The following is a 27,239-nucleotide window of genomic DNA, read 5'->3' as shown; positions in this document are numbered from 1 at the left end:
CTGACACCTAGAAGAACTATGGCAGCAGGTGGTCCACCTGTAGGTTCCCTTCCAAAACAGTCACAGTCCTGACTTAATACTTTGTTGCTGTTCCTTCAGTGTTGCTGGATCAGAATCCTGGAACTCTGTTCCCTATTGCAATGTGGGGCTCTCTCTCTACAGAAGAGGACTGCACAGGTTCAAGAAAACAAGTCATGGCTTCTCTCAGGTGAACAAAGTTGAACAATAATGCTGGCATAGCCAGCAATGCCCACATCCCCTGAACAAAAAAAAATTACTGAGGCTGACAGTGAAACAAGAGAGTTGCATATTGGTTGATGGCATTCCAATGGCTCCTGGCTATCATCTACAGCAGTGTTAATGTGGCCAGTGTTGGAGGCTGGGCAACGCAGCAAGGAGGGAGCATTGATGACTCTTGACTTTGGAGGTTAAAAAGAATTCTCTGAGCGATGTGTGTGTCTCAATGAAGAACTTCTACTGTGTCTTTTTGAGCATCGCTGGCTGGCCCAACATTTATTGCCTATCCATAGTTTCCCTTGAGAGGTCATGGCGAGCTGCCTTCCTGAACCGCTGCAGTCCATGTACTGTAGGAAGACCTGCAATGCTGTTAGGGCAGGAATTCCAGCATTTTGCTCTAGCAAAGAGTGAAGGAATGGTAATATGTTACCATGTCAAGGCAGTGTGTGGTTTGGAGGGGAAACTGCTGATGGTAGTTCTCCTATCTATCTATTGCCCTTTTCCTTCTGAACAGTAGTGGATCTAGTTTAATAAGGATCTTTGGCAAATTTCAGCAATGCATTTTGCAAATGGTACACACTGCTATTACTGAACATTGGTGGTGGAGTGACTGGATGTTGGTGGATGTAGTGCGAATTAAGGAGGCTACTTTGTGCTGGATGGTGTCATGTTGCTTCTGAGTTTTTGGGCCTGCACCTACATGGGCATCCATCACACTCCTGATTTGTGCCTTGTGTACAGGCTTTGGGGGAGTCAGGAGGTGAGCTGGTTGCTACAGTATTCCTAGCCTCTGATCTGTTCTTGTAGCCACTTCTATGGCAAGTCTAATTGAGTTTATGGTTGATGGGATAATCAGGGACTTAATGTTGGGGGTGGTGGTTAGATTGTCTTTTATTGGGGATACTCATTGCCTGGTATTTGAGTGGCATAAATGTTGATTGCCTCTTCAGCCCAAGCTTGGATACGACATCTGGACATGGACTACTTCAGTATCTGAGGATTTGTGAATAGTGCTGGATGTTGTGCAATTATTGGTGAACATCCCCACTTCTGATGGATGGGAGGTCGGTGATGAAGTAGCTGAAGATGATTGGACTGGGGAAATAGGGCGCTTGTGTGACAGTGGTTGTATTCCAACCACTGAGCCAGGATTTGATTTGATTTATTGTCACGTGTATGTAAGTACAGTGAAAAGCTTTGTTTGCAAGCAGTACAGACAGATCATAGAGTGAAAAAATCTTGGACAGAGTAAGGCACACAGGTTACACCACACAGGATGTACGTGAAACAACACTAACAAGATCAACATTATTTGAAGTTAGAAAAGTCCATTCATGTGTCTAATAACAGCAGAGAAGAAGCTACGTATTGGTGTGTAGGTTCAAGCTTCTGTATCCTCTGCCTGATGGAAGAGGTTGTAGGAGAGCATTACCGGGTGGGAGGGGGTTTTGATGATTTTGGCAGCCTTTCCATTGCAACAATAAGTGTAAATAGAGTGTACAAATGGGAGGTTGGCTTCTGTGATGTCTGGGCTATGCATACCACCTTCTGTAGTTTCTTAAAGTCCTGGACAGAGCAATTGCTCTCTCAGGTCATTATGTACCTGGACAGTATGCTTTCTCTGGTGCATCTGTAAAAGTTGATGTGGGTCCTTATGGACCCGCCAAATTTCCTGAGCCACCTTAGGAAGAGGAGGCAAAGTTAGGCCTTCATGACTGTCGCATCTACATGGAAGATCCAGGACAGGTTGTTGATTATTGCCACTCCGCAGAATTTGATGCTCTCAACCTCGGCTCCATTGATATAGATAGGGGTGTGTTCTCCTCCTTTCTTTCTGAAGTCAATGATCAGTTCTTTTGTTTTGCCAACATTGAGAGAGAGATTGTTATTATGCGATGACACCAAGCTCTCTATCTCCTTCCTATATTCTGACTCATCGTTGTTTGATATCCATCCTACCATGGTGGTGTTGTCTACAAACTCATACATTGTGCTCGTACAAAATTTGGCTGCACAGTCATGGGTATACAGGGAGTAGAGTAGGGGGTTGAGAACGTATCCTTGAGAGGCTCCCGTGTTGAATGTTATTGTGGAGAAGGTGCAGTTGTCTGTCTTCACTGATAGCTTTCTGACCCGCAGATTGCAAAGGACCCAGTTGCAGAGGGCAGAGCTGAAACTCAAGTCTCTGGGTTTTGAGATCAGTCTGGAAGGGATAATGGTATTGAAGGTGGAGCTGCAGTCGATGACCAGGAGTCTGACATAGGTGTCCTTGTTGTCCAGACGCTCCAACAATGACCACAGGGCTAGGGAAATGGTGTCTGCTGTGGACCTGTTTTGTTGATAGGTGAATTGTAGGGATTGAAGCAGGCTGAGACGCTAGAGTTGATGTGGGCAATGGCCAGCCTCTCAAAGTACTTCATGATGATGGAGGTCAGAGCTGCTGGCGTTAGTCATTAAGGCACTTTCTTTGGAACTGGGATTATTGAAGCAGGTGGGGACTTCGGCTTGTAGCGGGGGGGCGGAATGGCTGAAGATGTCAGTGAATACCTCCTCGAGCTCATGCGCACAGGATCTAAAAACAAGTGGGGAGGCTGGTTTCAAATCCCACCTACTCCAGAGAAGTGAAACAATATCTCTGAATAGGTTGATTATAAAATACCTACCATGTGGAACTCTTGGAGAGATGCCCTGGAACTGAGGTGACTGACCTCCAACAACCACAACCATCTTTCTACATTCCAGGTATGTTCAAATAAAGTTTATATCTCTGAGAGACACATCTGAAATGATGATGATCATGCCTTTTATTCTCCTTGTTTCTTTACTCCACAGAACAAAGATCACCAGTTGCAGCTACTACCCCTGAGGTACAATCAATAAAATCTAAGGAGTTGGAGAAGGAGGAGGTCTGAGAGGGTACACAGGCATACACAGCTTTATGGATATTGTGATGATGCTGTTCCTTTAACAAGGTCATGCTGTCCTTGGCGTTTTTCTTTTCAGGGAGGTCTTAAAAGCAGTGATTCCAAAAGGTCTGGCTTGGATGTGTTTTAGGGCCAATTTGATTTTAGCTAACAGATTTTGAAAACTTGTACAATGAAAGGGAGTGGCTAGTTCTCCCAGATCAACTTTTCTCTGGTTTGTTTTGTTTTTCAGGACTGGGGGTGGATGTGGGGGAAGCTGCAGATGAAAGGGTGTGGCAGGGGCAGGATGGCGAGGTGGGGATAGGTGAAGACAGGTGGAGGGTACGAGCTGGTTGGTCAAGGGCAGGAATGAATCTGATTGGTGGCAGGGAGGAGGAAGCGCTTTGAAGGGAGTCGGGTATTCATGAGTTCTCCAATTTCAAAAAGCCTCCCTTCCCATCCCTCAACTTCTTTCCCAACCCTTTCCCCTCCCTTCCACTCCTTCCTATCACCAACTGGATTTGTTCCTCCCATTGACCAACCAGGTTGTACTCTCCATTTGTCTTCATCTATCCTCAATTCACCACCACCCGCCACCCCCTTTAGCTGCACCCTTACACCCACCCCAAGTCTTGAAAAGGGTTACACCCGAAATTCGACTTCTCTTCCTCCAGATACTGCCTACCCTGTTGTGTTCTTCCAGCTTCCTGACTGTCCATTTTAGATTCCAGCATCTGCAGTTTTTTGTCTCTAACTTGGTTTGGTTTTTAATAAGCAGAGTTTGAAGCTCCTGAACTTAAAGAAGCAGGTTCATGCTGATTCTCCCTTTCTCTGACATCTCTCCTGTAAGATTTTACCTTTTGTGCCAAGGGGAGTTTATGGGGATTATTGCAAGTATTTAGAGCAGCATCATTCAGTTGGGGTAATCAGTTGGGTTTTTGATAAGATAAGTTATTCTGTATTCTGTTCTCTTCTGTTTGTGTTTCATTTGGTAATCGTGCAAATAAATTCTGTTTTGTTTAAAACTAGGTGATTGAGCCAATTACATCATACCTACTCTACACCTGCTTAAAACAACTAGCAAAGTTAAGGTCAGGGCTACTTCCTTGAAATGTTCAAGGGGGTCTGGCCTGGTCCATGATAGGACAGTCACCAAAGACATCCCACATAAAGGGGACTGCAGGCTGACTCCACTATGGCTAATGGCATGGGGTGAGCACCAACTGTCTACTCAATGATGACCCTGTAGAGGTATGGTTCTCATTGTATTTCCTCTCAGACTAGGATCCAGAATTCAGATTGGGGTACTGACCCACTTGGTTCCCAATTGGACTAGATTTAAGGTTTGTCTCGGGATGAGGAAAAGAATTGGAAACTAATGAGTTCACTCGTTTCGGTCCCTGCTACTCTTTCACGTCAATATAAGGACCAATTTATGGCCACCCAACAGGAATGGGGTTAATTATACATAAATAAAAAAAGCTTGCCACATGTCCTCAAACCTATCCCCTTGTACCCTTTCAAATGTGCAAAGGTGCACATTTGCCCTTCTAAATGTGCACCTACAATAATAACCTATTTCTCATGTCAGTTTTGAGATGCTACAATATAACTTGTTATTCCGATTTGTAGAATACAAACAGAAAGTGATTAAGGTAATGATGTTTGTTCCAACTGCATTGACAGTGGAATCTGAATACGACCCTGGTGTGAACACATAAGTGTTGAATTCTGAGAACTGACACCTTAGGCTCAGATCTACAGTCACTGCGAGAACTATGAATGCTCCCTGCTCTCAGAATCAGACTTTACTATTATTCAGGAAAGCATCAATGCTGTCACTTTGAAAAGGTTATTTTGTCCTGGGATTTTTGATGAGATGTTGTAAAGGCAGAGGTGATGAACAGACTACTAGAGATAACCTAAGCAAACAAATTAGGAGGCTTTTAGGGTTTTTTTTATCTTGGAACAATGGAAGCAGTTTGAATGGGAGTAGCCAGCTCTCCCAGAACTGGCTTTCTAGATGTTTTCAGCTTTGTCAGTTTGAAGGATTGAGTAAAATGATTCCCAGCTGCTACTTTCTCTGAAATGTCTCTTGTATGTTTCTTCCTCCTGGATTGGAGAACTAATTGTAAGAATCTACATCCGAATGTATCTTTTCACCGAGGGGTGTGTTTCGGGGATGTTTACTGTATTGGAATAGTTAATTAACAATAGATATTGTAACCATTATTTGGTTAAGTTTTCTAATAATTAAGTTACTCTAAATTCCTTTTGTTTGTATTTAATCACCATAGTGATTAAATAAAATGTGTTTTGCTTAATGTCGAGTAGTTTGGCCAGTCGCATCACATCTGGAACATTAGCATCACATCTATCTTTAAAATAAGGAAAAGTTCAGGTCTGGGCTATCTTCTGAAAATAATTTGAGGGGATCTGGTCTGGTCTATAACAAATGGTACACAAAAAATCTTTAAAGAATGACATGAAAAACCATCCAGATGCTACTATCTTCCCCAGCACAGCCTGCTGATACAACATTTCAGCCAGTACAAAAGGCTACAACTTTTTTTACAAACTAACACTCAACAAAAGCAACTGGCGATGAAAAATTGTGGATCAATGGGCTTTTATAAAAATTAGTAGGTTGTTATTTAATTATTTTAGATTGGCAGGTGGGTTGTTGATGTTGGCACCACATACTTTCTGTATTTGTGATGACATTAGATTGCAGGGTGCCAGGGGTGGCAGGGTTCTGGAATGACTGGATTTGGGAATGCATTACTAACGCATACTTATTTCTAGAATTTGTTTTGTGTTTCATAGAGTCATAGAGACAAACCATTTGGTCCTACCAGTCCATACCATACTGAACATAATCCCAAACTAAACTAGTCTGGCCCATATCCCTCCAAACCTTTCCTATTCATGTATCAATGCAAATGTCTTTTGAACATTGTAATTGTACTTGTATGGGCGGCACGGTGGCACAGTGGTTAGCACTGCTGCCTCACAGCGCCTGAGACCCGGGTTCAATTCCCGACTCAGGCGACTGACTGTGTGGAGTTTGCACGTTCTCCCCGTGTCTGCGTGGGTTTCCTCCGGGTGCTCCGGTTTCCTCCCACTGTCCAAAGATGTGCGGGTCAGGTGAATTGGCCATGCTAAATTGCCCGTAGTGTTAGGTAAGGGGTAAATGTAGGGGTATGGGTGGGTTGCGCTTCGGCGGGTCGGTATGGACTTGTTGGGCTGAAGGGCCTGTTTCCACACTGTAAGTCTAATCTAATCACCACTTCCTCAGGAAGGTCATTCAACACTCGAACAACCCTCTGCATAAGAAATTGCCTCATGTCTTTTTAAAGCTCTTCTCTCACCTTAAAAATGTGAACCCTAGTATTGAAATTCCCCATTTTAGGAAAAAGACAACTACCATTAACTCTGTATACCTCTCATTATTTTATAAACTTCTATCAGGTCACCTCTCAACCTCCTATGTTCCAGTGAAAAATATCCAATCCAGTTCCAGCCAATCCAGCCTTCCCTTATAACTCAAAACTTTTATACCTGGCAACATCCTGGTAAATCTCTTCTGATTCCTTTCCAGCTAGATAATATCTTTACAACAACTGAGCGACCAGAACTGGACACTGTATTCCAAAAGAAGCATCAGCAATGTCCTGTACAACCTCAAAGGGAATGGCCCAACTCCTTTACTCAAGCTACTGAGCAATAAAGGCAAGCATGCCAAATGACGTTTTAACCATCTCTGTCTACATGTGACGTAAATTTTAAAGAACTGTATACCTGCACCCCTAGGTTCCTCTCTTCTACAACCCTACCCAAGGCCCTACCATTAATTGTATAAGCCTACTAAAGTCAGTGGAGTAGTAGACAATGTAGAAGAATGTTGCAGGGCGACTTGGACAAACTGCAGAATTGGGCTAAGGGGTGGCAAATGGAGTTCAATGCAGCTAAATGTGAGGTGATTCCCTTTGGGAAGAATAACAGGAAGGCAGAGTACTGGGTCAATGAAAAGATTCTTGCTAGGGTGAATGTGCAGAGGGATCTTGGAGTCCATGTACATAGATCCTTGAAGGTTGCCACCCAGGTTGATAGTGCTGTTAAGAAGGCTTACAGTGTGTTAGGTTTTATTGATAGAAGGATTGAATTCCAGAGCCGTAATGTCATACTGCAACTATACAAAATGCTAATGCGGCCACACTTGGAATATTGTGTAAACGTCTGGCCGCCCCATTACAGGAAGAATGTGGAAGCATTGGAAAAGGTGCAGAGGAGATTTATCAGGATGTTGCCTGGTCTGGAGGGAAGGTCTTATGAGGAAAGACTGAGAGACTTGGGTCTGTTCTCATTAGAAAGAAGAAGGCTAAGAGGGGATTTGATAGAGACATACAGGATGATCATAGGATTATACAGTGAAAGACTTTTTCCTAGGATGATGATGTCAGCTTGTATGAGGGGGCATAACTACAGGTTGAGGGTTAATAGATTTAAAACAGATGTCAGAGGCAGGTTCTTTACTCAGAGAGTGGTAAGGGCATGGAATGTCCTGCCTGTCAATGTAGTTAACTCAGCACCATGACTGAGATTTAAACAATCCTTGGATAGTAACATGAATGATGATGGAATAGTGCAGGGGGATGAGTTAAAGTTAGTTCACGTGTCAGCGAAACATCAAGTGCCAAAGGGCCTATTCTGCATTGTATTGTTTGATGTTCTATGTTCTACCCTTGATCCTTGTACCTAGATTGAACTCCATCTGCCATTTTCTAGCTCATTGACCCATTTGTTCAAGATTCTTTCGTAACATTAGAAAACCTTCTTCACTGTCTATTATAGATTAGATTAGATTAGATTCCCTACAGTGTGGAAACAGGCCCTTCGGCCCTCCAAGTCCACACCAACCCTCCGGAGAGTAACCCACCCAGACCCATTTCCCTCTGACTAATGCACCTAACACGATGGGCAATTTTAGAATGGCCAATTCATCTGACCTACACATCTTTAGACTGTGGAAGGAAACTGAGCACCCGGAGGAAACCCACGCAGACATAGTGAGGACTGCAAACTCCACACAGACAGTCGCCCAAGGCTAGAATCGAAACTGGGATCCTGGCGCTGTGAGACAGTAGTGCTAACCACTGAGTCATCGTGCTGCCCCCAAACTAAGAACTATAGAACTAAGAACAAAGAAAATTTATGGCCCAGGAACAGGCCCTCAGCCCTCCAAGCCTGAGCCAATCAAAATCGCCCAATTCCTAAGCATCTTATCCCTCTGCTCAACACCAACTCATGCATCTGTCCAGACGCATCTTAAATAAATCTACTGTGCCTACCTCTGCTGGCAACTCAACCTCTGTTCATAGCTAGCACCTTCCATACCAGGCAACATCCTCATAAACCTTCTCTGCCCCCTCTCCAAAGCGTCAATATCCTTTTGTAATGTGGAGACCAGAACTGTATACAGTATTCTAAATGTAGCCAAAGCAAACCTTTGTACAATTTTAACATGACCTGCCAGCTCACATTCAATACCCTGTCGATGAAGGCAAGCATACCATATGTTTTCTTGACCACTCTAACCACCTGTGCAGCCACCTTCAGGGTACAATGGACCTGAGTTCCCAGATCACTCTGCTCATTGACTTTTCTCAAGGCTCTTCCATTTATAGTATGTTCGTTCTAGAATTAGACTTCCCAAAATGCATCACCTCACATTTGCCTGGATTCAACTCCATCTGCCACTTCTCCACCCAACTCTCCAGTTGATCTATATTCTCCTGTAATCTTTGCCAGTCCCCTATGCTTTCTGCTACTCCACCAATCTTTGTGTCATTTGCAAACTTACTGATCATACCAACAATGCCCTCTTCCAGATCATTTATGTATATTACAAACAACCGTGGTCCCAGCACTGATCCCTGTGGAACACCACTGGTCACCTTTCTCCATTTCGAGAAACTCCCTACAACTACTACTACTCTGTCTCCTGTTGCTCAACCAGTTCTTTATCCACCTAGCTAGAACACCCTGCACACCATGTGATTTCACCTTCCCCATTAGTTTATCATGGGGAACCTTATCAAATGCCTTACTAAAGTCCATGCATATGACATCTACAGCCCTTCTTTCATCTATCAACTTTGTCACTTCCTCAAAGAACTCTCTTAAGTTGGTAAGGCATGACCTACCCCACACAAAACCATGTTGCCTATCACTGATATGTCTATTCTTTTCCAAATATAAATAGATTTTATCCCTCAGTACTTTCTCCAGCAATTTTTCCACCGCTGACGTCAGGTTCACTGGTCTGTAGTTACTTGGAACATCCTTACTGCCACCTTGTATGGGGGGGGGGGGACATGCCAATCCCGCACTATCTTAAACCTATCTTTGAAGGTCTCCCACATTTCAAATGCGGACTTCCCTTCAAATAGCTTCCAATCCACATTTCCCAGCTCCTGCCAAATTTTGATATAATTGACTTTGGCCAAGTGTAGTACTCGTCCCTTAGGACGTCTCTCATCTTTGTCTATGAGTATTCTAAAACTTACAGAATTGTGGTCACTATTCACAAAGAAATCCCCCACTGCAACTTCTATAACCTGACCTGGCTCATTCCCCAACACCAAGTCCAACATGGCCCCTTCCCTTTATAGACTATTGACATACAACTCCAGAAAACTTTCCTGGACGCTCCATACAAATTCTCCCCCACCCAGGCTTCTGACACTAAGTGTATCCCAATCAACGTTTGGAAAATTAAAATCTCCCATCACTACCACCCTGTTGCCTTTATATCTTTCCATAATCTGTTTACCTATTTGTTCTTCTACCTCATGCTCACTGTTGGGAGGCCTGTAATACAGCCTGTAATTGCACCCTTCTTATTTCTCAGCTCCATCCATAATGCCTCGCTACTCAAGTCCTCCTTTAGCACAGCCATGAGATCATTCCTGACAGGCAATGCAACTTCCCCCGCACCCCCCACCCACCGCCCCCCCACTCCCCCCCCCACTTTAACTTCCCTCTCTGTCCTGGATCATTTAGTTGCCAATCATGCTCTTCTTTCCACCAAGTCTCTGTGATCACACTAATGTCATACTCCCAGGCACTAATCCAAGCCCTAAGATCATCTGTCTTACCCACTGTACTCCTTGTATTAAAGTATATGCACTTCAGAACACCAGTTCTTCTGCGTTCATCTGCTCTCTACCTACTGTTCCCCTTGGTAATGCTAATTTCATGATCCTTACTGTCTCCATTTTCCACGTCACGGTCTAATAGTCTTCTCTTCTGGTTCCCAGCCCCCTGCCACATTAATTTAAAATCTCCCCAATAACAGTAGCAAAAACTCCCCCAAGGACATTATTTCCAGTCTGGTTCAGGTATAGACCGTCCAATTTGTAATAGGTCCATCTTCCCCAGAACCAATCCCAGTATCCCACAAATCTGCACCCCTCCCTCCTACGTAATCCCTCAAGCTTCATGTTCATCCTGCCTATTCTGTCATTTCTATCCTGGCTAGCACAAGGCACTGGTAGCAATCCCAAGATCACTACCTTTGAGATCCTCCTTTTTAACTTCTCTCCTAGCTCCCTGAATTCTGGTTTCAGGACCTCATCTTGTTTTTTACTTATATCATTGGTGCCAATATGCACCATGACAACTGGTTGTTCACCCTCCCCTTTGAGAATGCTCTGCAGCCAATCAATGATGCTACCAATTTTAGTTAAAAATCATACAACACCAGATTATAGTCTAACAGGTTTAACTGGAAGCACAGTAGCTTTTGGAGAGACGCTCCTTCATCAGGTGTTAGTGGAGGATGAAGGAGCATCGCTCGGAAAGCTATTGTGCTTCCAAATAAACCTGTTGGACTATAACCTGGTGTTGTGTGATTTTTAACTTTGTACATCCCAATCCAACACCGGCATCTCCAAATCGTGACCAATTTTAGTGTTACCCTCAAACTTATTAACCTTTAATATTCTCATTCAAATCATTTATATAAATGACAAACAAAAGAGGACCCAGAACAGAACCTGTGAGAGGGCTCTAGTTCAAAAAGCAGCCTTTCATTATTACTCTCTGTCTCCTGCCATTATGCCAATTCTATATCCAATTGGCACGCTCACCCAGAATCCCATAAAACCTAACTTTACTAATTAGTCTATCATGCAGAACCTTGTCAAAGGTTCTTACTATGAAGGTTTCTTACTCCGAAGGTTAATACAAAGTATTTGGTTAATATCTCTACTATTTCTTTGTTCCCATTATTTTTTATTTTCTAATCTCTCGTCCATCTACATTTATTTTCATTCATCTATTCAGGAACAGTTTATGATATATTTTTACTTTCTTCTGATAGGCTATACATATAAAAGGTAAAATAAAATCACCACAGTCTTACACTTGCATTAGAAAGAAAGATTTAACCTGAGGGCCACCATGTCACAGGTGAGGGGCGAGGTTGAAAAGGAGAGTTCTTCATTGTAACCTCAGCTAGTGCAGAAATTAAACCCACACATTTGGCATCACTCTAAAGTGCAATCTGGCTGTCCAGCCAACTGAGCTAACCAGCTTCTTCCTTCATTAGAACATAGAAAAGTCCAGCGCAGTTCAGGCCCTTCGGCCCTCGATGTTGTGCCGATCTGTGAAACCAATCTGAAGCCCATCTAACCTACACTATTCCATTATCATCCATACATTTATCCAATGATCACTTAAATGCCATTAAAGTTGACGAGTCCACTACTGTTGTAGGCAGGGCATTCCAGGCCCTTACTACTGAGTAAAGAACGTAGCTCTGACACCTGCCCTATATCTATCACCCATCAGTTTAAAGCTATGACGTCTCATGCTAGCCATCACCATCTGAAGAAAAATGCTCTCACTGTCCACCTTATTTAATCCTTTGATTATCTTGTTTGTCTCAATGAAGTCACCTCTTAATCTTCTCTCTAACAAAAATAGCCTCAAGTCCCTCAGCCTTTCCTCATAAGACTTCCCTTTTATACCAGGCAAATCCTAGTAAATCTTCTCAGAACCCTTTCCAATGCTTCCACGTCCTTCCGCTAATGTGGCAACCAGACTGTAAGCAATACTCCAAGTGCGACCGCAGCAGAGTTTTGTATATCTACAACATGATCTCATAGCTCTGAAACTCAATCCCTCTATCAATAATACACCGTATGCTTTCTTAACAACTCTATCAACCTGGGTGGCAACTTTTAGGGACCAATGAACATGGACACCAAGATCTCTCTGCTCATCCACAGTACCAACAATCTTACCAATAGCCCAGTATTCTGTATTCCTGTTAGTCCTTCCAAAGTGAATCACCATAAGACCATAAGACCATAAGGCATAGAGTGGAAGTAAGGCCATTCAGCCCATTGAGTCCACTCCGCCATTCAATCATGGCTGATGGGCATTTCAACTCCACTTACCCGCATTCTCCCCGTAGCCCTTAATTCCTCGTGACATCAAGAATCTATCAATCTCTGCCTTGAAGACATTTAGCGTCCCGGCCTCCACTGCACTCTGCGGCAATGAATTCCACAGGCCCACCACTCTCTGGCTGAAGAAATGTCTCCACATTTCTGTTCTGAATTGACCCCCTCTAATTCTAAGGCTGTGTCCACGGATCCTAGTCTCCTCGCATAACGGAAACAATTTCCTAGCGTCCACCCTTTCCAGGCCATGTATTATCTTGTAAGTTTCTATTAAGTCTCCCTTTAATCTTCTAAACTCCAATGAATACAATCCCAGGATCCTCAGCCGTTCCTCGTATGTTAGACCAACCATTCCAGGCATCATCCGTGTGAATCTCCGCTGGACACGTTCCAGTGCCAATATGTCCTTCCTGAGGTGTGGGGACCAAAACTGGACACAGTTCTCCAAATAGGGCCTAACCAGAGCTTTATAAAGTCTCAGTAGCACAACAGTGCTTTTATATTCCAACCCTCTTGAGGTAAATGACAACATTGCATTCGCTTTCTTAATCATGGACTCAACCTACATGTTTACCTTTAGAGAATCCTCGACTAGCACTCCCAGATCATTTCACACTTTTCAGCATTAAACTCCATTTGCCATCTCCCAGCCCAGCTCCACAGCTTAGCTATGTCCTGCATGTAACCTGCAAGATCCTTCCGCATTGTTCACAACACCACTGACTTTAGTGTCATCCACAAATTTACTAACCCATTTTCTATGCCATCATCCAGGTTATTTATAAAAATGACAAACAACAGTGGCCCTAAAACAGATCCTTGCTGTACACTACTGGTAACTGAACTCCAGGATGAACATTTCCCATCAACCACCACCCTCTGTCTTCTTTTGGCGAGCTAATTTATGATCCAAACCATTAAATCACCATCCAGATTTTCTGCAATAGCCTACTGTGAGGAACTTTATCAAGTGCTTTGCTGAAATCCATATACACAACATCAACCACTTTTCCCTCACCCATCTGTTTGGTCACCTTGTCAAAGAAATCAATAAGGCATGACCTATCTTTCCCAAAACTGTGTTAACTATCCCTAATCAAATTATTCTTTTCTAGATGATTAAAAATCCTATGTCTTATAACCCTTTTCAACAGTTTACCCATAATCGAAGTAAGACCATATGGTCTATAATTACCAGAGTTGTCTCATGAACAAGGGGACCACATTTGCTGTCCTCCAGTCTTCTGGCACTATTCATGTAGACAATGACGGCATAAAGATCAAAGCCAATAGCTCTGCAATTCCCTTCCTAACTCCCCAGAGGATCCTAGGATAAATCCGATCTGGCCCAAGGGAGTGATTTATTTTTCACCCTTTCCAGAACTGCTAATACCTCCTCCTTATGAACCTCAATCCTGTCTAATCTAGTAGCCTGTATCTCAGTATTCCCCTCAATAACACTGTGTGAAGACTGCCAAAAAATATTCATTTAGTGCCTCTCCTATCTCCTTGGACTCCACACACAACTTCTCACTACTGTTCTTGTCAGGCCCTAATCTTACCTAGGCGTTCTTTTATTCCTGACAAAACTATAGAAAGTATTCAGTTTTCCTTGATTCTACCTGCTAAGGACCTATCATGCCCCCTCCCGACTCTTCTTAGCTCTCTCTTTAGGTCCTTCCTAGCTAACTTGTAACACCTTGAAAGTTGAGTCGCAGGTGGATAGGATAGTGAAGAAGGCTTTCCTTTATTGGTCAGAGTACTGAGTACAAGAATTGGGAGGTCATGTTGCATCTGTACAGGACATTGGTTAGGCCACTGTTGGAATATCGTGTGTAATTCTGGTCTCCTTCCTATCGGAAAGATGTTGTGAAACTTGAACAGGTTCAGAAAAGATTTACAAGGATGTTGCCAGGGTTGGAGGATTTGACCTATAGGGAGAGGCTGAACAGGCTGGGGCTGTTTTCCCGAGCGTCGGAGGCTGAGGGGTGACCTTATAGAGGTTTACAAAATTATGAGGGGCGTGGATAGGATAAGTAGACAAAGTCTTTTCCCTGGGGTCGGGGAGTCCAGAACTAGAGGGCATGGGTTTAGGGTGAGAGGGGAAAGATATAAAAGAGACGTAAGGGGCAACTTTTTCATGCAGAGGGTGGTACGTGTATAGAATGAGCTACCAGAAGATGTGGTGGAGGTTGGTACAATTGCAACATTTAAGAGGCATTTGGATGGGTATATGAATAGGAAGGGTTTGGAGGGATATGGGCCGGGTGCTGGCAGGTGGGACTAGACTGGGTTGGGATATTTGGTCAGCATGGACAGGTTGGACCATAGAGTTTTGTTTCCATGCTGTACATCTCTATGACTCTGTGACTCAAATGCCCTGACTGAGCCTTCACGCCTCACCTTTACATAAGCCTCCTTCTTCCATTTGACAAGTGCTTCAATTTCTTTAGTAAACCACGATTCCCTCGCTCGACCACTTCCTCCCTACCTGACTGGTATATACTTATCAATGACACGCAGTGCTGTTCCTTGAACAAGCTTCGCTTTACAAACATGCCCATTCCCTGCAGTTTCCTTCCTCATCCTAAATCTTGCCTAATCATATCATAATTACCTTTGCAACAGTTATAACTCTTGTCCTCAAGTATAGGCCTGTCTCTTTCCATTGCTAAAGTAATGTTAATCGAATTGTGGTCACTATCACCAAAGTGCTCACCTCCTTCCAAATTGAACACCTGGCCTGGTTCATTACCCAGTACCAAATCCAATGTGGCCTCACCTTTTGATCACTTGATCAGCCAGTGAACATCTGCTGTAATTGCACAGTGGAGAGATGCTCCCATGCAGGAGCTAAAAAATGGAATGGAAGAGAACTGAGGGTGCAATTCAGGTCAAACTGAGGTCAGGATGGGTATCAAGGTAAAATCAGGGCTGAGGTCAAGGCTGAGAGATGGAATGTGACTGGGTGTGGAAGTGTTGGGAGTTCAGTTGAGCTGAGGAGGGAGTCCAGAGCCATGAGTGTCTGGATTCATGCCATATTGAAGCGTTAAATCAAGCTCCCTTTGAGGACACCTAGATGAATCATTCTCTTTTCAAATAACAAGTTTAGTAGAGATCTTGAACTTGAAGTAATAGACAAAATGCAAATCATTAAATTAAAGCAAAAAATAAATTTTCATACCAAGTCATCAAATATATCCCGTTGGTGAACATGAATGGTAACAAGAGTTTCAAACTGGATTCTCTGAAATTTAGTCAGGTCATGTGTTGTTTGGGCAATAAGAGAGTTCAGCAGCTCTAGGAATTTCTGATTAGTCGACTGCATAATCTTTTTGCTGTCTTTTGCCAATCGAAGTGCATCTTCAGAGTCCCTTGTCCACAATATCTGGATTGCTAGAATTCCTACCTGGAAGTACAAAGGGAAACAAAGATTTTATGCATATAACAAATGTTCCAGAAAAAGAACTGGAACTGAATTACATGATTTGGTAGAATGGAAGCAGAGACACTCTCTTTTTCAGGCTCTATTAATAGTTCCAAAGAAGAGAATTAAGAAATGGCCAGAAACTACATCTTTACTTTGAAGGAGCTGAAACTTGGAATCCTACCTTCCTTTCATTCATGATTCTGCAATGATTTTTCCATAAAACCATTTCACCCGATATTTTCTTTCCTCCTAACTTTCTTAACTTTACTTTCTATTCGACTGTATTCAAATCATTTAAAAACAAAAAGCAAATGTAAAACTTCTCTTCATAATACGAGAAGTCAAAATTAAGCCAAATTTGACCTGTCTTTTCCAGACTGTCTAATTATCATAACTTACTTTCATAATTTAAATGATTGACACAGATACATTCCTCTCTTGTTACTTTTATTATCCCCCAATGCTCTTGTATCTATGTATCTTCTTGGTAGTAATGACCTACATTTTCCAAATAGTATCAAGACCAAGGTGTATGCTGCTGACCATGAAATAAACTGTGGTCTTAACTTTTACATTGGAGCGTTCGGGTCTGTCTGTTTCAGTTACAAAAAAAAATCACCAAGGGGACCAGTGAAATCCAGAGTGCTGAGGCAATTCCCCATTTGATGTCAGCAGTGTACAGAGGTACAGCAGTCTTTCAGTGTTATCGTGAATTTTTTGTAAAGTTCTTAAGAAAATAAAATCATAAGAGCTAGGAGCAGGGAAAATAAGCAATTCAGTACCTTGACCCAGCTCTGCCATTTGATATGATCATGGCTAAGCACAGCCTCAACTCTACTTTCCTCCATAATCATTCAACCTAGCCATTATTTAAAAATCTGCTCAAACTTACTCAATGCCACAGCATCCATACATTCTGGGAGAGTGAATTCCATAGAGTCATGACCCTTTGAGAGAAGTAGTTTCTCCTCAACTCTGTTTTAAATCCCCTCTAATTCCAAATTGCTTACATGAGGAAACATTCTTTTTATGTTCACTTTGTAATCCCTTTCGCATTTTGGGTATCTTAATTAGCTCTCTTCTCATTATTCTAAAAGCCAGAGAGTTTAGGCCTAAACTGTTCAATCTCTCATCATAGGACTAAGCCCTCACCTTTAGAATTAATCTAGTGAATCTGCTGTGAACTTCCTCCGATTCAACTACATACTTTCCCAAGTAAGGGGGATTTTTAATTTGTTTTTAAAATTATTTTTACTCTTACAGCATCTATTGTCATTAATGTCTTTAAGTATCTTAACTGCTTTTAAATTTTCACTGCTGAGAATTGGTTACAAGCAGATCAAAACTGGGAATATTCAGTGTATGTGACTTTTCGAAAAGGCAAATAAGAAGAAAAGGGTGATGGGTAGCATTGTTAGTGGGGATGGAATGAGTACAACTGCAAGAAATGATTTGGGATCAAAAGATATACAATCCATGTAGGTGGAAGTAATTTTTTTAAAAAAGGAATAAGATACTGGTAGGAGTAATCTATAGGCCCCCTAACAGTAGCTATACAGTGGGACAGCTAATAAATCAGGAGTTAATGAAGGTATGTAACAAAGATAGTACATTAATCATGGATGACACTAATCTTTATGTAATGGAAAAGTCTGATAGGCAGAGAAAGCCATGAGGAATAATTTACGGAGGCTATTCACAACAGTTTCTTGGAACAATATGAGACGTCAAAATTAAGCCAAATTTGACCTGTCTTTTCCAGACTGTCTAATTATCATAACTTACTTTCATAATTAAAATGATTGACACAGCATGCTGAACAAAAACATTCCTCTCTTGTTACTTTTATTATCCCCCAATGCTCTTATATCTATGTATCTTCTTGGTAATAATGACCTACATTTTCCAAATAGGATCAAGACCAAGGTGTATGCTGCTGACCATGAAATAAACTGTGGATTCAATGAGGGATCAGGCTATTTTGGACTCACAGGCTATTTTGGACAGTCCAACAGGTTTATTTGGAAATACAAGCTTTCGAAGCGCTGCTCTTTGAAAACTTGTACTTCCAAATAAACCTGTTGGACTGTAACCTGGTGTTGAGTTGCTTGTAATTTTTGTCCACGCCAGTCCAACCAGCACCTCCACATCATATTTTGGACTTGTTAATGTGTAATGAGGCACATTTAATAAATGATGTCAAAGTAAAAGATTGTGAGCAGATGGTGACCATAATATGTTAGAATTTAGCATTCTGTTTGAGAGAGAAGAACTTCGGCTTAAATAGGGATAATAGACAATAGGTGCAGGAGGAGGCCATTTGGCTCTTCGAGCCAGCACCACCATTCCTATCAGATCACATGGATCAGTTGGAGCAGCAGTTAGAGGCAATGAGGAAATTAGAAGAGCTCGGGGGTATGATGAATGGCAGTTAAGAAAGGCTACACAGGTACAGTCAGGTAGATGGGTTAACTCCAGACAATGTAGGGGGGAAGTGTAGACAGGTAGTGCAGGAGTCTCCTGTAGTTATCTCTATTTCAAACAAGTATGCTGTTTTGGAAAATTAAGGGGTGATGGACTCTCAGAGGAATGTAATACAAACAGCCAAGTTTATGGTATCAAGACTTGCTCTCATGTAATGAGGGGTATGTCAGGTTCCGAGTGATCAATTGTGATAGGGGACTCTAGTCAGAGGCACAGACAGACACTTCTGTGGCCAGCAGCAAAAAATCAGAACAGTGCCTTGCCTCTCTGGTGCCAGAATCAAGGATGTCTCAGAGAGGGTGCAGAATGTTCTCATAGGGGAGGGGACACAGCAGGAGGTCATTGTACACATTGGAACCAATGACATAGGAAGGGAAAAATGAGATTCTGAAGGGAGAATATAGAAAGTTAGGCAGGAATTTAAAAGGAGGTCCTCGAGGTTGTAATATTTGGATTACTCCCAGTTCGATGAGGTAATTAGGGTAGAATGAGGAGGATAGAACAGATGCATGTATGGCTGAGGAGCTACTGCATGTTGGAAGGATGCACATTTCTGGATCATTGGAACGTCTTCTCAGGTAGAAGTGACCTGTCCAAGAAGGATGGATTGCACCTGAAGTGGAAGGGGAATAAAATACTGGCAGGGGGATTTGCTAGAGCTGCTCAGGAGGATTTAAACTAGTAAGGTGTGTGCGTGCGTGTGTGTGTGTGTGTATGTGTGTGGAGGGGGTGGGGGGGGAAACGGACGGGGGGGCAGGTAAGACACAGGGAGATAGTGAGGAAAGAGGTCAATCTGAGGCTGGTACAGTTGTGAGAAGGAGCATGTCAAACAGTCAAAGCAGGCAGGAACAAAGTAGAGAACAAGGTAGGACTGCATTTATTTTGATCCAAGAGGCCTAACATGGAAGGCAGATGAACACAGGGCATGGTTAGAAACATGGGACAGGAATATCAGAACAATTACAGAGATGTGGCTCAAGGATGGTCAGGACTGGCAGCTTAATGTTCCATGATACAAATGAGAAAGGAAGGATAGAAAGGGGGACAGGACAGGAGGGGGAGTGACATTTTTAATACAGAATAGCATTATTGTGATACTTAGGGAGGATATTCCTGGGCATACATCTAAGGAAGTTAGTTGGGTGGAACTGAGAAAATTTTCTGATTCAGTGTGTGGATGTATCTATTAGAGAAGGTGCAAAACATAGGAGGCATAGTTCGTAAGTTTGCAGATGGCACCAAATTGGAGATGCAGTAGGCAGCAAAGAAGGTTATTTCAGATTCCAACAGGATCTTGATCAGATGGGCCAATGGGCAGAGGAATGGCAGATGGAGTTTAATTTCAGTAAATGTGAGATGCTGCATTTTGGAAAAGCAAATCAGAGCAGGACCTATATAATTAATGATAAGGTTCTGGGGAGCTGCTGAATAAAGAGACCTTGGAATGCAGGTTCACAATTCATTGAAAGTGGAGTCGCAGGTTGGATGGATAGTGAAGAAGGCATTTGGTCCGCTTTCCTTTATTGGTCAAAGTATAGAGTACAAGAGTTGGGAGGTCATGTTGCAGCTGCACAGGACATTGGTTAGGCCACTTTTGAAATATTGCATGCAATTCTGGTTTCCTTTCTATCGGAAGGATGTTGTGAAATTTGAAAGGGTTCAGGAAAGATTTATAAGGATGTTGCCAGGGTTGGAGGATTTGAGAACAGGGAGAGGCTGAATAAGCTGGGGCTGTTTTCTCTGGAGCGTCAGGTTTATAAAATCATGAGGGGCATGGATAGGACAAAGAGACAAGGTCTTTTCCTGGGGTCGGGGAGTCCAAAACTACGGGGCATTGGTTTAGAGTAAGAGGGGAAAGATATCAAAGGGACTTAAGGTGCAATCTTTTCATGCAGAGGATGAGTAGTGAGAAGAAGTGGTGGAGGCTAGTACAATTGTAGCATTTGAAAGATATTTGGATAGGTATATGGACAGGAAGGGTTTAGAGATATATTGGCAAGTGCTGGCAAATGGGACTAGATTAGGTTAGGATATCTGGTCAGCATGGACGAGTTGGACCAAAGAGTCTGCTTCTGTGTGTACATCTCTGTGACTCTATGACATTTGGATACGTACATGGTTTCGAGGGGTTTGGACAAAACGCAGGCAAATGGGACATTGGTTCAGGAAACGTGGTCAGCATGGACAAGTTGGGCTGAAGGGCCTGTTTCCCTGATATATGCCTCATTAACTCCCTGATCCTAAGTGGCACTGAATACAATGTTGGAGCTGCAGGCTGACAAGTTCCCAAGTCTTGATATTCTATATCCAAGTATTTAAATGAAATGGCTAGTGAGATAATTGGTTTATTGATTTTGATTTCCAAACTCCTTAAATTTGGGAAGGTCCCATTGGATTAAAGCAAGTAACTCCAGAAATGTCATTTAATTGAATTACAGACTGGTTAGCTTAATATCAGTGGTGGGGAAAATGCTAGTGACTACTATAAAAGATGGTGAAATTCACAACTAATCTTGGAGGAACTGTTGGGCGAAGTTCACAGCACAGAATCAGATAAGTTGATTGTTGTTTTAAGTCTGTCCAAGAGAAAGGCTGCAGTAGTGAGTATTGTGGATTCTTTCTTGATTATATGTTTTTGGAGATAAGTCTCTTGATTAAACTTAAAATATAAGCCATAGCTATTAATTTAACCTTGGGCACTGTTTGTAGAGGAATAAGATGGTGTTATTTTCTGGATCTGTAGATTGTGAAGGAGCAAAAATGGCCTTTGCAGTGATATGTGCTTCTTGTCAGATGTGGGAGTTTAAAGAGAGTTTAAGGGTTACTGCAGATTATATCTGCCATAAATGCTGTTGGATGCAAATTTATCAGATCGAGTGGATCGGTTGGAGAGACAGATAGAAGCGATGAGGAATTTGCAATAGCAGCAAGTATGTGATGGGTGGCAGTTTTAGGAAGGGGGTAAAGTCTCAGATACAGTCACATAGCTGGGTTAACTCCAGGAAGGGTGAGAGAGGTAGGCACTAGTGCGGGAGTCTTTTGTGGATATACCCATTTCAAACAGGTATGCTGTTTTGGAAAATGTAGAGGGTGATGGATTCTCAAGGGAATGTAGCACGAACATCCAAGTTTCTGGTACTGAGACTGGTTCTAATGCAACAAGGGGTACGTCGGCTTCCAAGCGATCAATTGTGTTAGGGGATTCTGTAGTCAGAGGTACAGACAGACTTTTCTGTGGCCAGCAGAGAAAAAGCAGAATGGTGTGTTGTTTCCCTGGTGACAGGATCAAGGATGTCTCAGAGAGGGTGCAGAATGTTCTCTTGGGGGAGGGGGGCCAGCAGGAGGTCATTGTCCACATTGGTACCAACGACATTGAAAGGGAAAAGGTTGAGACTCTGAAGGGAGATTACAGAGAGTTAGGCATAAATTAAAAAGGAGGTCCTCAAGAGTAGTAATATCTGGATTACTCACAATGCTATGAGCTAGTGAGAGCAGGAATTGGAGGATAGAGCAGATGAAAGCATGGCTGAGGAGCTGGAGTATGGGAGAAGGAATCACATTTTTGGATCATTAGAAGTAACCTGAACAAGAAGGACGGATTGCACCTAAATTGGAAGGGGATTCATATACTGGCAGGGAAATTTGCAAGAACTGCTTGGGAGGATTTAAACTAGTAAGGTTGTGGTGGGGGGAAACCCAGGGAGGTAGTGAGGAAAGAGATTGATGTGAGAAGGGTACAGCTGAGAACAGAAGTGAGTCAAGCAGGCAGGGACAAGATAGGACTAATAAATTAAACTGCATTTATTTCAATGCAAGGGGCCGAACAGGGAAGGCAGATGAACTCAGGGCATGGTAAGGAACATGGGACTGGGATATCAAAGCAATTACAAAAACATGGCTCAGGGATGGGCAGGACTGGCAACTTAATGTTCCAGGATACAAATGTGATAGGAAGGATACAAAGGGGGGCAAAAGAGGAAGGGGAGTGACATTTTCGATAAGGGATAGCATTACAGCTGTGCTGAGGGAGGATATTCCCAGAAATACATCCAGGGAAGTCATTTGGGTGGAACTGAGAAATAAGAAAGGGATGATCACCTTATTGAGATTGTATTATAGACCCCCCAATAGTCAGAGGGAAATTGAGAAACAAACTTGTAAGGAGATCTCAGCTATCTGTAAGAATAATAGGGTAGTTATGGTAGGGGATTTTAACTTTCCAAACATTGACTGGGACTGCCATAGTGTTAAAGGTTTAAATGAAGAGGAATTTGCTCATGTGTACAAAACAAATTTATGAATCATTATGTGGATGTACCTACGAGAGAAGGTGCAAAACTTGACCTACTCTTGGGAAATAAGTCAGGGCAGGTGACTGAGGTGTCAGTGGGGGAGCACTTTGGGGCCAGCGACCATAATTCTATTTGTTTTAAAATAGTGATGGAAAAGGATAGACCAGATCTAAAAATTGAAGTCCTAAATTGGAGAACGGCCAATTTTGATGGTATTAGGCAAGAACTTTTGAAAGCTGATTGGAGGCAGATGTTCGCAGGTAAAGGGAGGGCTGGAAAATGGGAAGCCTTCAGAAATGAGATAACAAGAATCCAGAGAAAGTATATTCCAGTCAGGGTGAAAGGGAAGGCTGGTAGGTATAGGGAATGCTGGATGACTAAAGAAATTGAGGGTTTGGTTAAGAAAAAGAAGGAAGCAAATGTCAGGTATAGACAGGATAGATCGAGTGAATCCTTAGAAGAGTAGAAAGAAAGTAGGAGTATACTTAAGAGGGAAATCAAGAGGGCAAAACGGGGACATGAGATAGCTTTGGCAAATAGAATTAAGGATAATCCAAAGGATTTTTACAAATATATTAAGGACAAAAGGGTAACTAGGGAGTGAATAGGCCCCTCAAAGATCAGCAAGGCGGCCTTTGTGCGGAGCCACAGAAAATGGGAGAGTTACAAAATGAATATTTTGCATCAGTATTTACTGTGGAAAAGGAAATGGAAGATATAGACTGTAGGGAAATAGATGGTGACATCTTGCAAAATGTCCATATTACAGAGGAGGAAGTGTTGGATGTCTTGAAAGGGTTAAAAGTGGATAAATCCCCAGGACCTGATCAGGTGTACCCGAGAACTCTGTGGAAAGCTGGAGAAATGATTGTTGGACCTCTTACTGAGATATTTGTATCATCGATAGTCACAGGTGAGGTGCAGGAAGACTGGAGGTTGGCAAACGTGGTGCCACTGTTTAAGAAGGGTGGTAAAGACAAGCCAGGGAACTATAGACTGGTGAGCCTGACCTCGGTGGTGGGCAAGTTGTTGGAGGGAATCTTGAGGGACAGGATGTATATGTATTTGGAAAGGCAAGGACTGATTCGGGATAGTCAACATGGCTTCCTGCATGGGAAATCATGTCTCATAAACTTGATTGAGTTTTTTGAAGAAGTAACAAAGAAGATTGATGAGGGCAAAGCAGTAGACGTGATCTATGCGGACTTCAGTAAGGCATTCGACAAGGTTCCCCATGGGAGACTGATTGGCAAGGTTAGATCTCATGGAATACAGGGAGAATTAGCCATTTGGATACAGAACTGGCTCAGAGGTAGAAGGCAGAGGGTCGTGGTGGAGGGTTGTTTTTCAGACTGGAGGCCTGTGACCATTGGAGTGCCACAAGGATCGGTGCTGGGTCCTTTCTTTTTTGTCATTTACATAAATGATTTGGATGCAAACGTAAGAGGTACAGTTAGTAAGTTTGCAGATGACACCAAAATTGGAGGTGCAGTGGACAGTGAAGAGGGTTACCTCAGATTAAAACAGGATCTGGACCAGATGGGCCAATGGGCTGAGAAGTGGCAGATGGAGTTTAATTCAGATAAATGCGGGGTGCTGCATTTTGGGAACATAAATCTTAGCAGGACTTATACACTTAATGGTAAGGTCCTAGGGAGTGTTACTGAACAAAGAGACCTTGGAGTGCAGGTTCATAGCTCCTTGAAAGTGGGATTGCAGGTAGATAGGATAGTGAAGAAGGCATTTGGTATGCTTTCCTTTATTGGTCAAAGTATTGAGTACAGGAGTTGGGAGGTCATGTTGCGACTGTACAGGACATTGGTTAGGCCACTGTTGGAATATGCATGCAATTCTGGTCTCCATCCTATCAGAAAGATGTTGTGAAACTTGAAAGTGTTCAGAAAGGATTTATAAGGATGTTGCCAGGGTTGGAGGATCTGAACTACAGGGAGAGGCTGAACAGGCTGGGGCTGTTTTCCCTAGAGCATCGGAGGCTGAGGGGTGACCTTATAGAGGTTTCCAAATTATGAGGGGCATGGATATGATAAATAGGCAAAGTCTTTTCCCTGGGGTGGGGGAGTCCAGAACCAGATGGCATAGGTTTAGAGTGAGAGGGGAAAGATATAAAAGAGACCTAAGGGGCAACATTTTCACGCAGAGGGTGGTACGTTTATGGAATGAGCTGCCAGAGGACGTGGTGGAGGCTGGTACAATTGCAACACTTAAGAGGCATTTGGATGGGTATATGAATAGGAAGTGATGGAGGGATGTGGGCCAGGTGCTGGCAGGTGGGACTAGATTGGGTTAGAATGTCTGGTCGGCATGGACAGGTTGGACCGAAGGGTCTGTTTCCATGCTGTACATCTCTATGACGTGGTAATAGCTAAGTTGGAAACTATTAACAGGATTAGAAAAAAGTCAGCCTTGATTTATGAAAGGGAAATCATGCTTAAATAATAAACTTGAGTTTTGAGGATTCATGCCACACTCGGTCAAAGTGGGCCTTGATACCAGGAACAGTTATTATCACCCCACGTTTGAAATTCAGATGACTGTTGTTGCAACACAGCAGTGAACCCCGCTGTGAATTAAACCAAACACCCAGAAAAGCTCACCTTGCCTCATAATTTGTTAAAATATGAGTGACAGTGAACTCCCCAAATTCCACCATTTCAAGAAAATAATGTCAATTTACTTTTTAATTCTAAAAGTGAACATTAAATAACAATTATTCACACCTCTAAGCCTCCCTTTCTCTTAGCTTCTTCTTACCTGCTTCCAAATGTATAACAATACTCTGTTCCAACAAAATCCTTATTAAAATTACATCAACTTAATTTCAAAACCATACAGCAGTTGTTATCTTTGGTCACTGTCTTCTTCCGCCTGAAGATCTCTTTGATTTGTCTTCTTTCTTTTTACTGCAAATATGTTTCATATGAAAAGGTACCATTGGTAGAGAGCGATCCAAATTTTTTGGGTCTGTCTCGATGGCAGTTGCTCTGTCTGATTTTCAAAATGCCTGCCTTTTTTTATATCTCCAACACTGGATCATCTCATTGGTTCGATGTTGGCAAAATAATAAATTCAATGTTGACTGGGTTTAAGTATCGTGGGGCATAATTTAAACTGATTGGTTAAATTCAAACTCGATTGGTTTTTAGTATCCTGGGAAATAACTAAACTGATTGGTTAAATTCAAATAAAACAGCAACCAATTCAAGTATCCATTTCACAGCCAATGTTTACATATTTTCGGTTTTCACGTACACTGAGAGTGCTCTCATAAGCTCTCACTGCAGAACAGCATTCACTCTACGGCACATTCCTTCAACTTTATAACACTGCAAAGAGGTCATGAGCTGAGTAGTCTTGACAAAACCTGAATTGAATGTTCACTGTTAGATCAATAACTGATTCACATTAATTAATTATCTTTCTTTTCAGGGTCATTCTTTAGAAAACAGCCTGTAAAGATTACACTGGAAATGGCATTTGAAAGAAAATTTTGAACTCCTGGCATAAATTGTGTTATAAAACTGGAATATTTTCGCCTTTCCACTTATGAAATCAAGTTCGGACTGTATGCATGGCCTGATTCTAAGAAAGGATAAGAAATCAAAACATAAATTATCTTTATTGATTTACCTGGCCTGGAGCCTCATAAAGGAAAGGAATGAGCTGGAAATCTGGTTCACTGAAGCTGTAATATGCTAATTTAATCACAGTATGCAATGATGCTTGCTGCACACGCAATAAATCACTTAACCATAGCTCCACGGGGCCTTTTGCAATCACTGGATTATCCAGCTGTATGTCAAACATGAAAAAAAATATAAGTGACAAATATGCATCACCATCCATAATAATAGAATATAACATGAAGGATACTTAAACATGTTCAAAAACATTGAAATGAGGAAAATGCATTGTTAATCATGAGCTTTCAAAGAATACTTTTATCTTGTGAGGGGATTTCAAATGGAATACACTTTGTTAATTTGTTCACGGCGCACAGTTGTTCCTCCTTAAGTCAGCACCTGTTGCTTACCTCTAACAGATCAGACCATATTGCTGTAGGTCTGGAGTCACATGTTGGCCAGATCTAGTAAGGATAACAAATTTCCTTCCCAAAGGATATTGGTGAGCCAAGTGGATTTTTACAAAAATTTGTTGTTCATTAGCACTGGTTGCTATAATCTCAGTTTTTATTCCAGAATTTACCACATTTGGATTTGCCTTCTACCATGGTGGGATTCAAATAAGAGCATAAGAACACAAGGACCAGGAGTAGGAGTAGGCCCCTCATTTCCCCTCCCCCCACCTTGTCTCAGTCAAATCCCTCGAACTCAGCACCGCCTTCCTAACCTGCAATCTTCTTCCTGACCTCTCCGCCCCCACCACACTCCGGCCTATCACC

The 27,239-nt window shown here is 42.4% G+C and overlaps 1 protein-coding gene across 1 annotated transcript in view; it reads right to left on the bottom strand.

Annotated features, from left to right (window-relative positions):
* LOC132834281 (dynein axonemal heavy chain 8-like) overlaps window positions 1–27,239 on the bottom strand; it is a 1,170,382-nt gene that overhangs the window by 417,469 nt on the left and 725,674 nt on the right. Inside the window, exons 40-41 of the mRNA XM_060853001.1 lie at window positions 26,468–26,629; window positions 15,798–16,022 (exon numbers count right to left, since the gene is read on the bottom strand). Coding sequence (XP_060708984.1) covers window positions 15,798–16,022; window positions 26,468–26,629 — 387 coding nt within the window. The remainder of the gene's footprint in view (window positions 1–15,797; window positions 16,023–26,467; window positions 26,630–27,239) is intronic.

The sequence above is a fragment of the Hemiscyllium ocellatum genome, chromosome 3 (genome assembly GCF_020745735.1).
Source record: "Hemiscyllium ocellatum isolate sHemOce1 chromosome 3, sHemOce1.pat.X.cur, whole genome shotgun sequence".
Taxonomy (NCBI): domain Eukaryota; kingdom Metazoa; phylum Chordata; class Chondrichthyes; order Orectolobiformes; family Hemiscylliidae; genus Hemiscyllium; species Hemiscyllium ocellatum.
The sequence above is the reverse complement of the archived record's forward strand: the minus strand, read 5'-3'. Positions and strand labels throughout refer to the sequence as shown.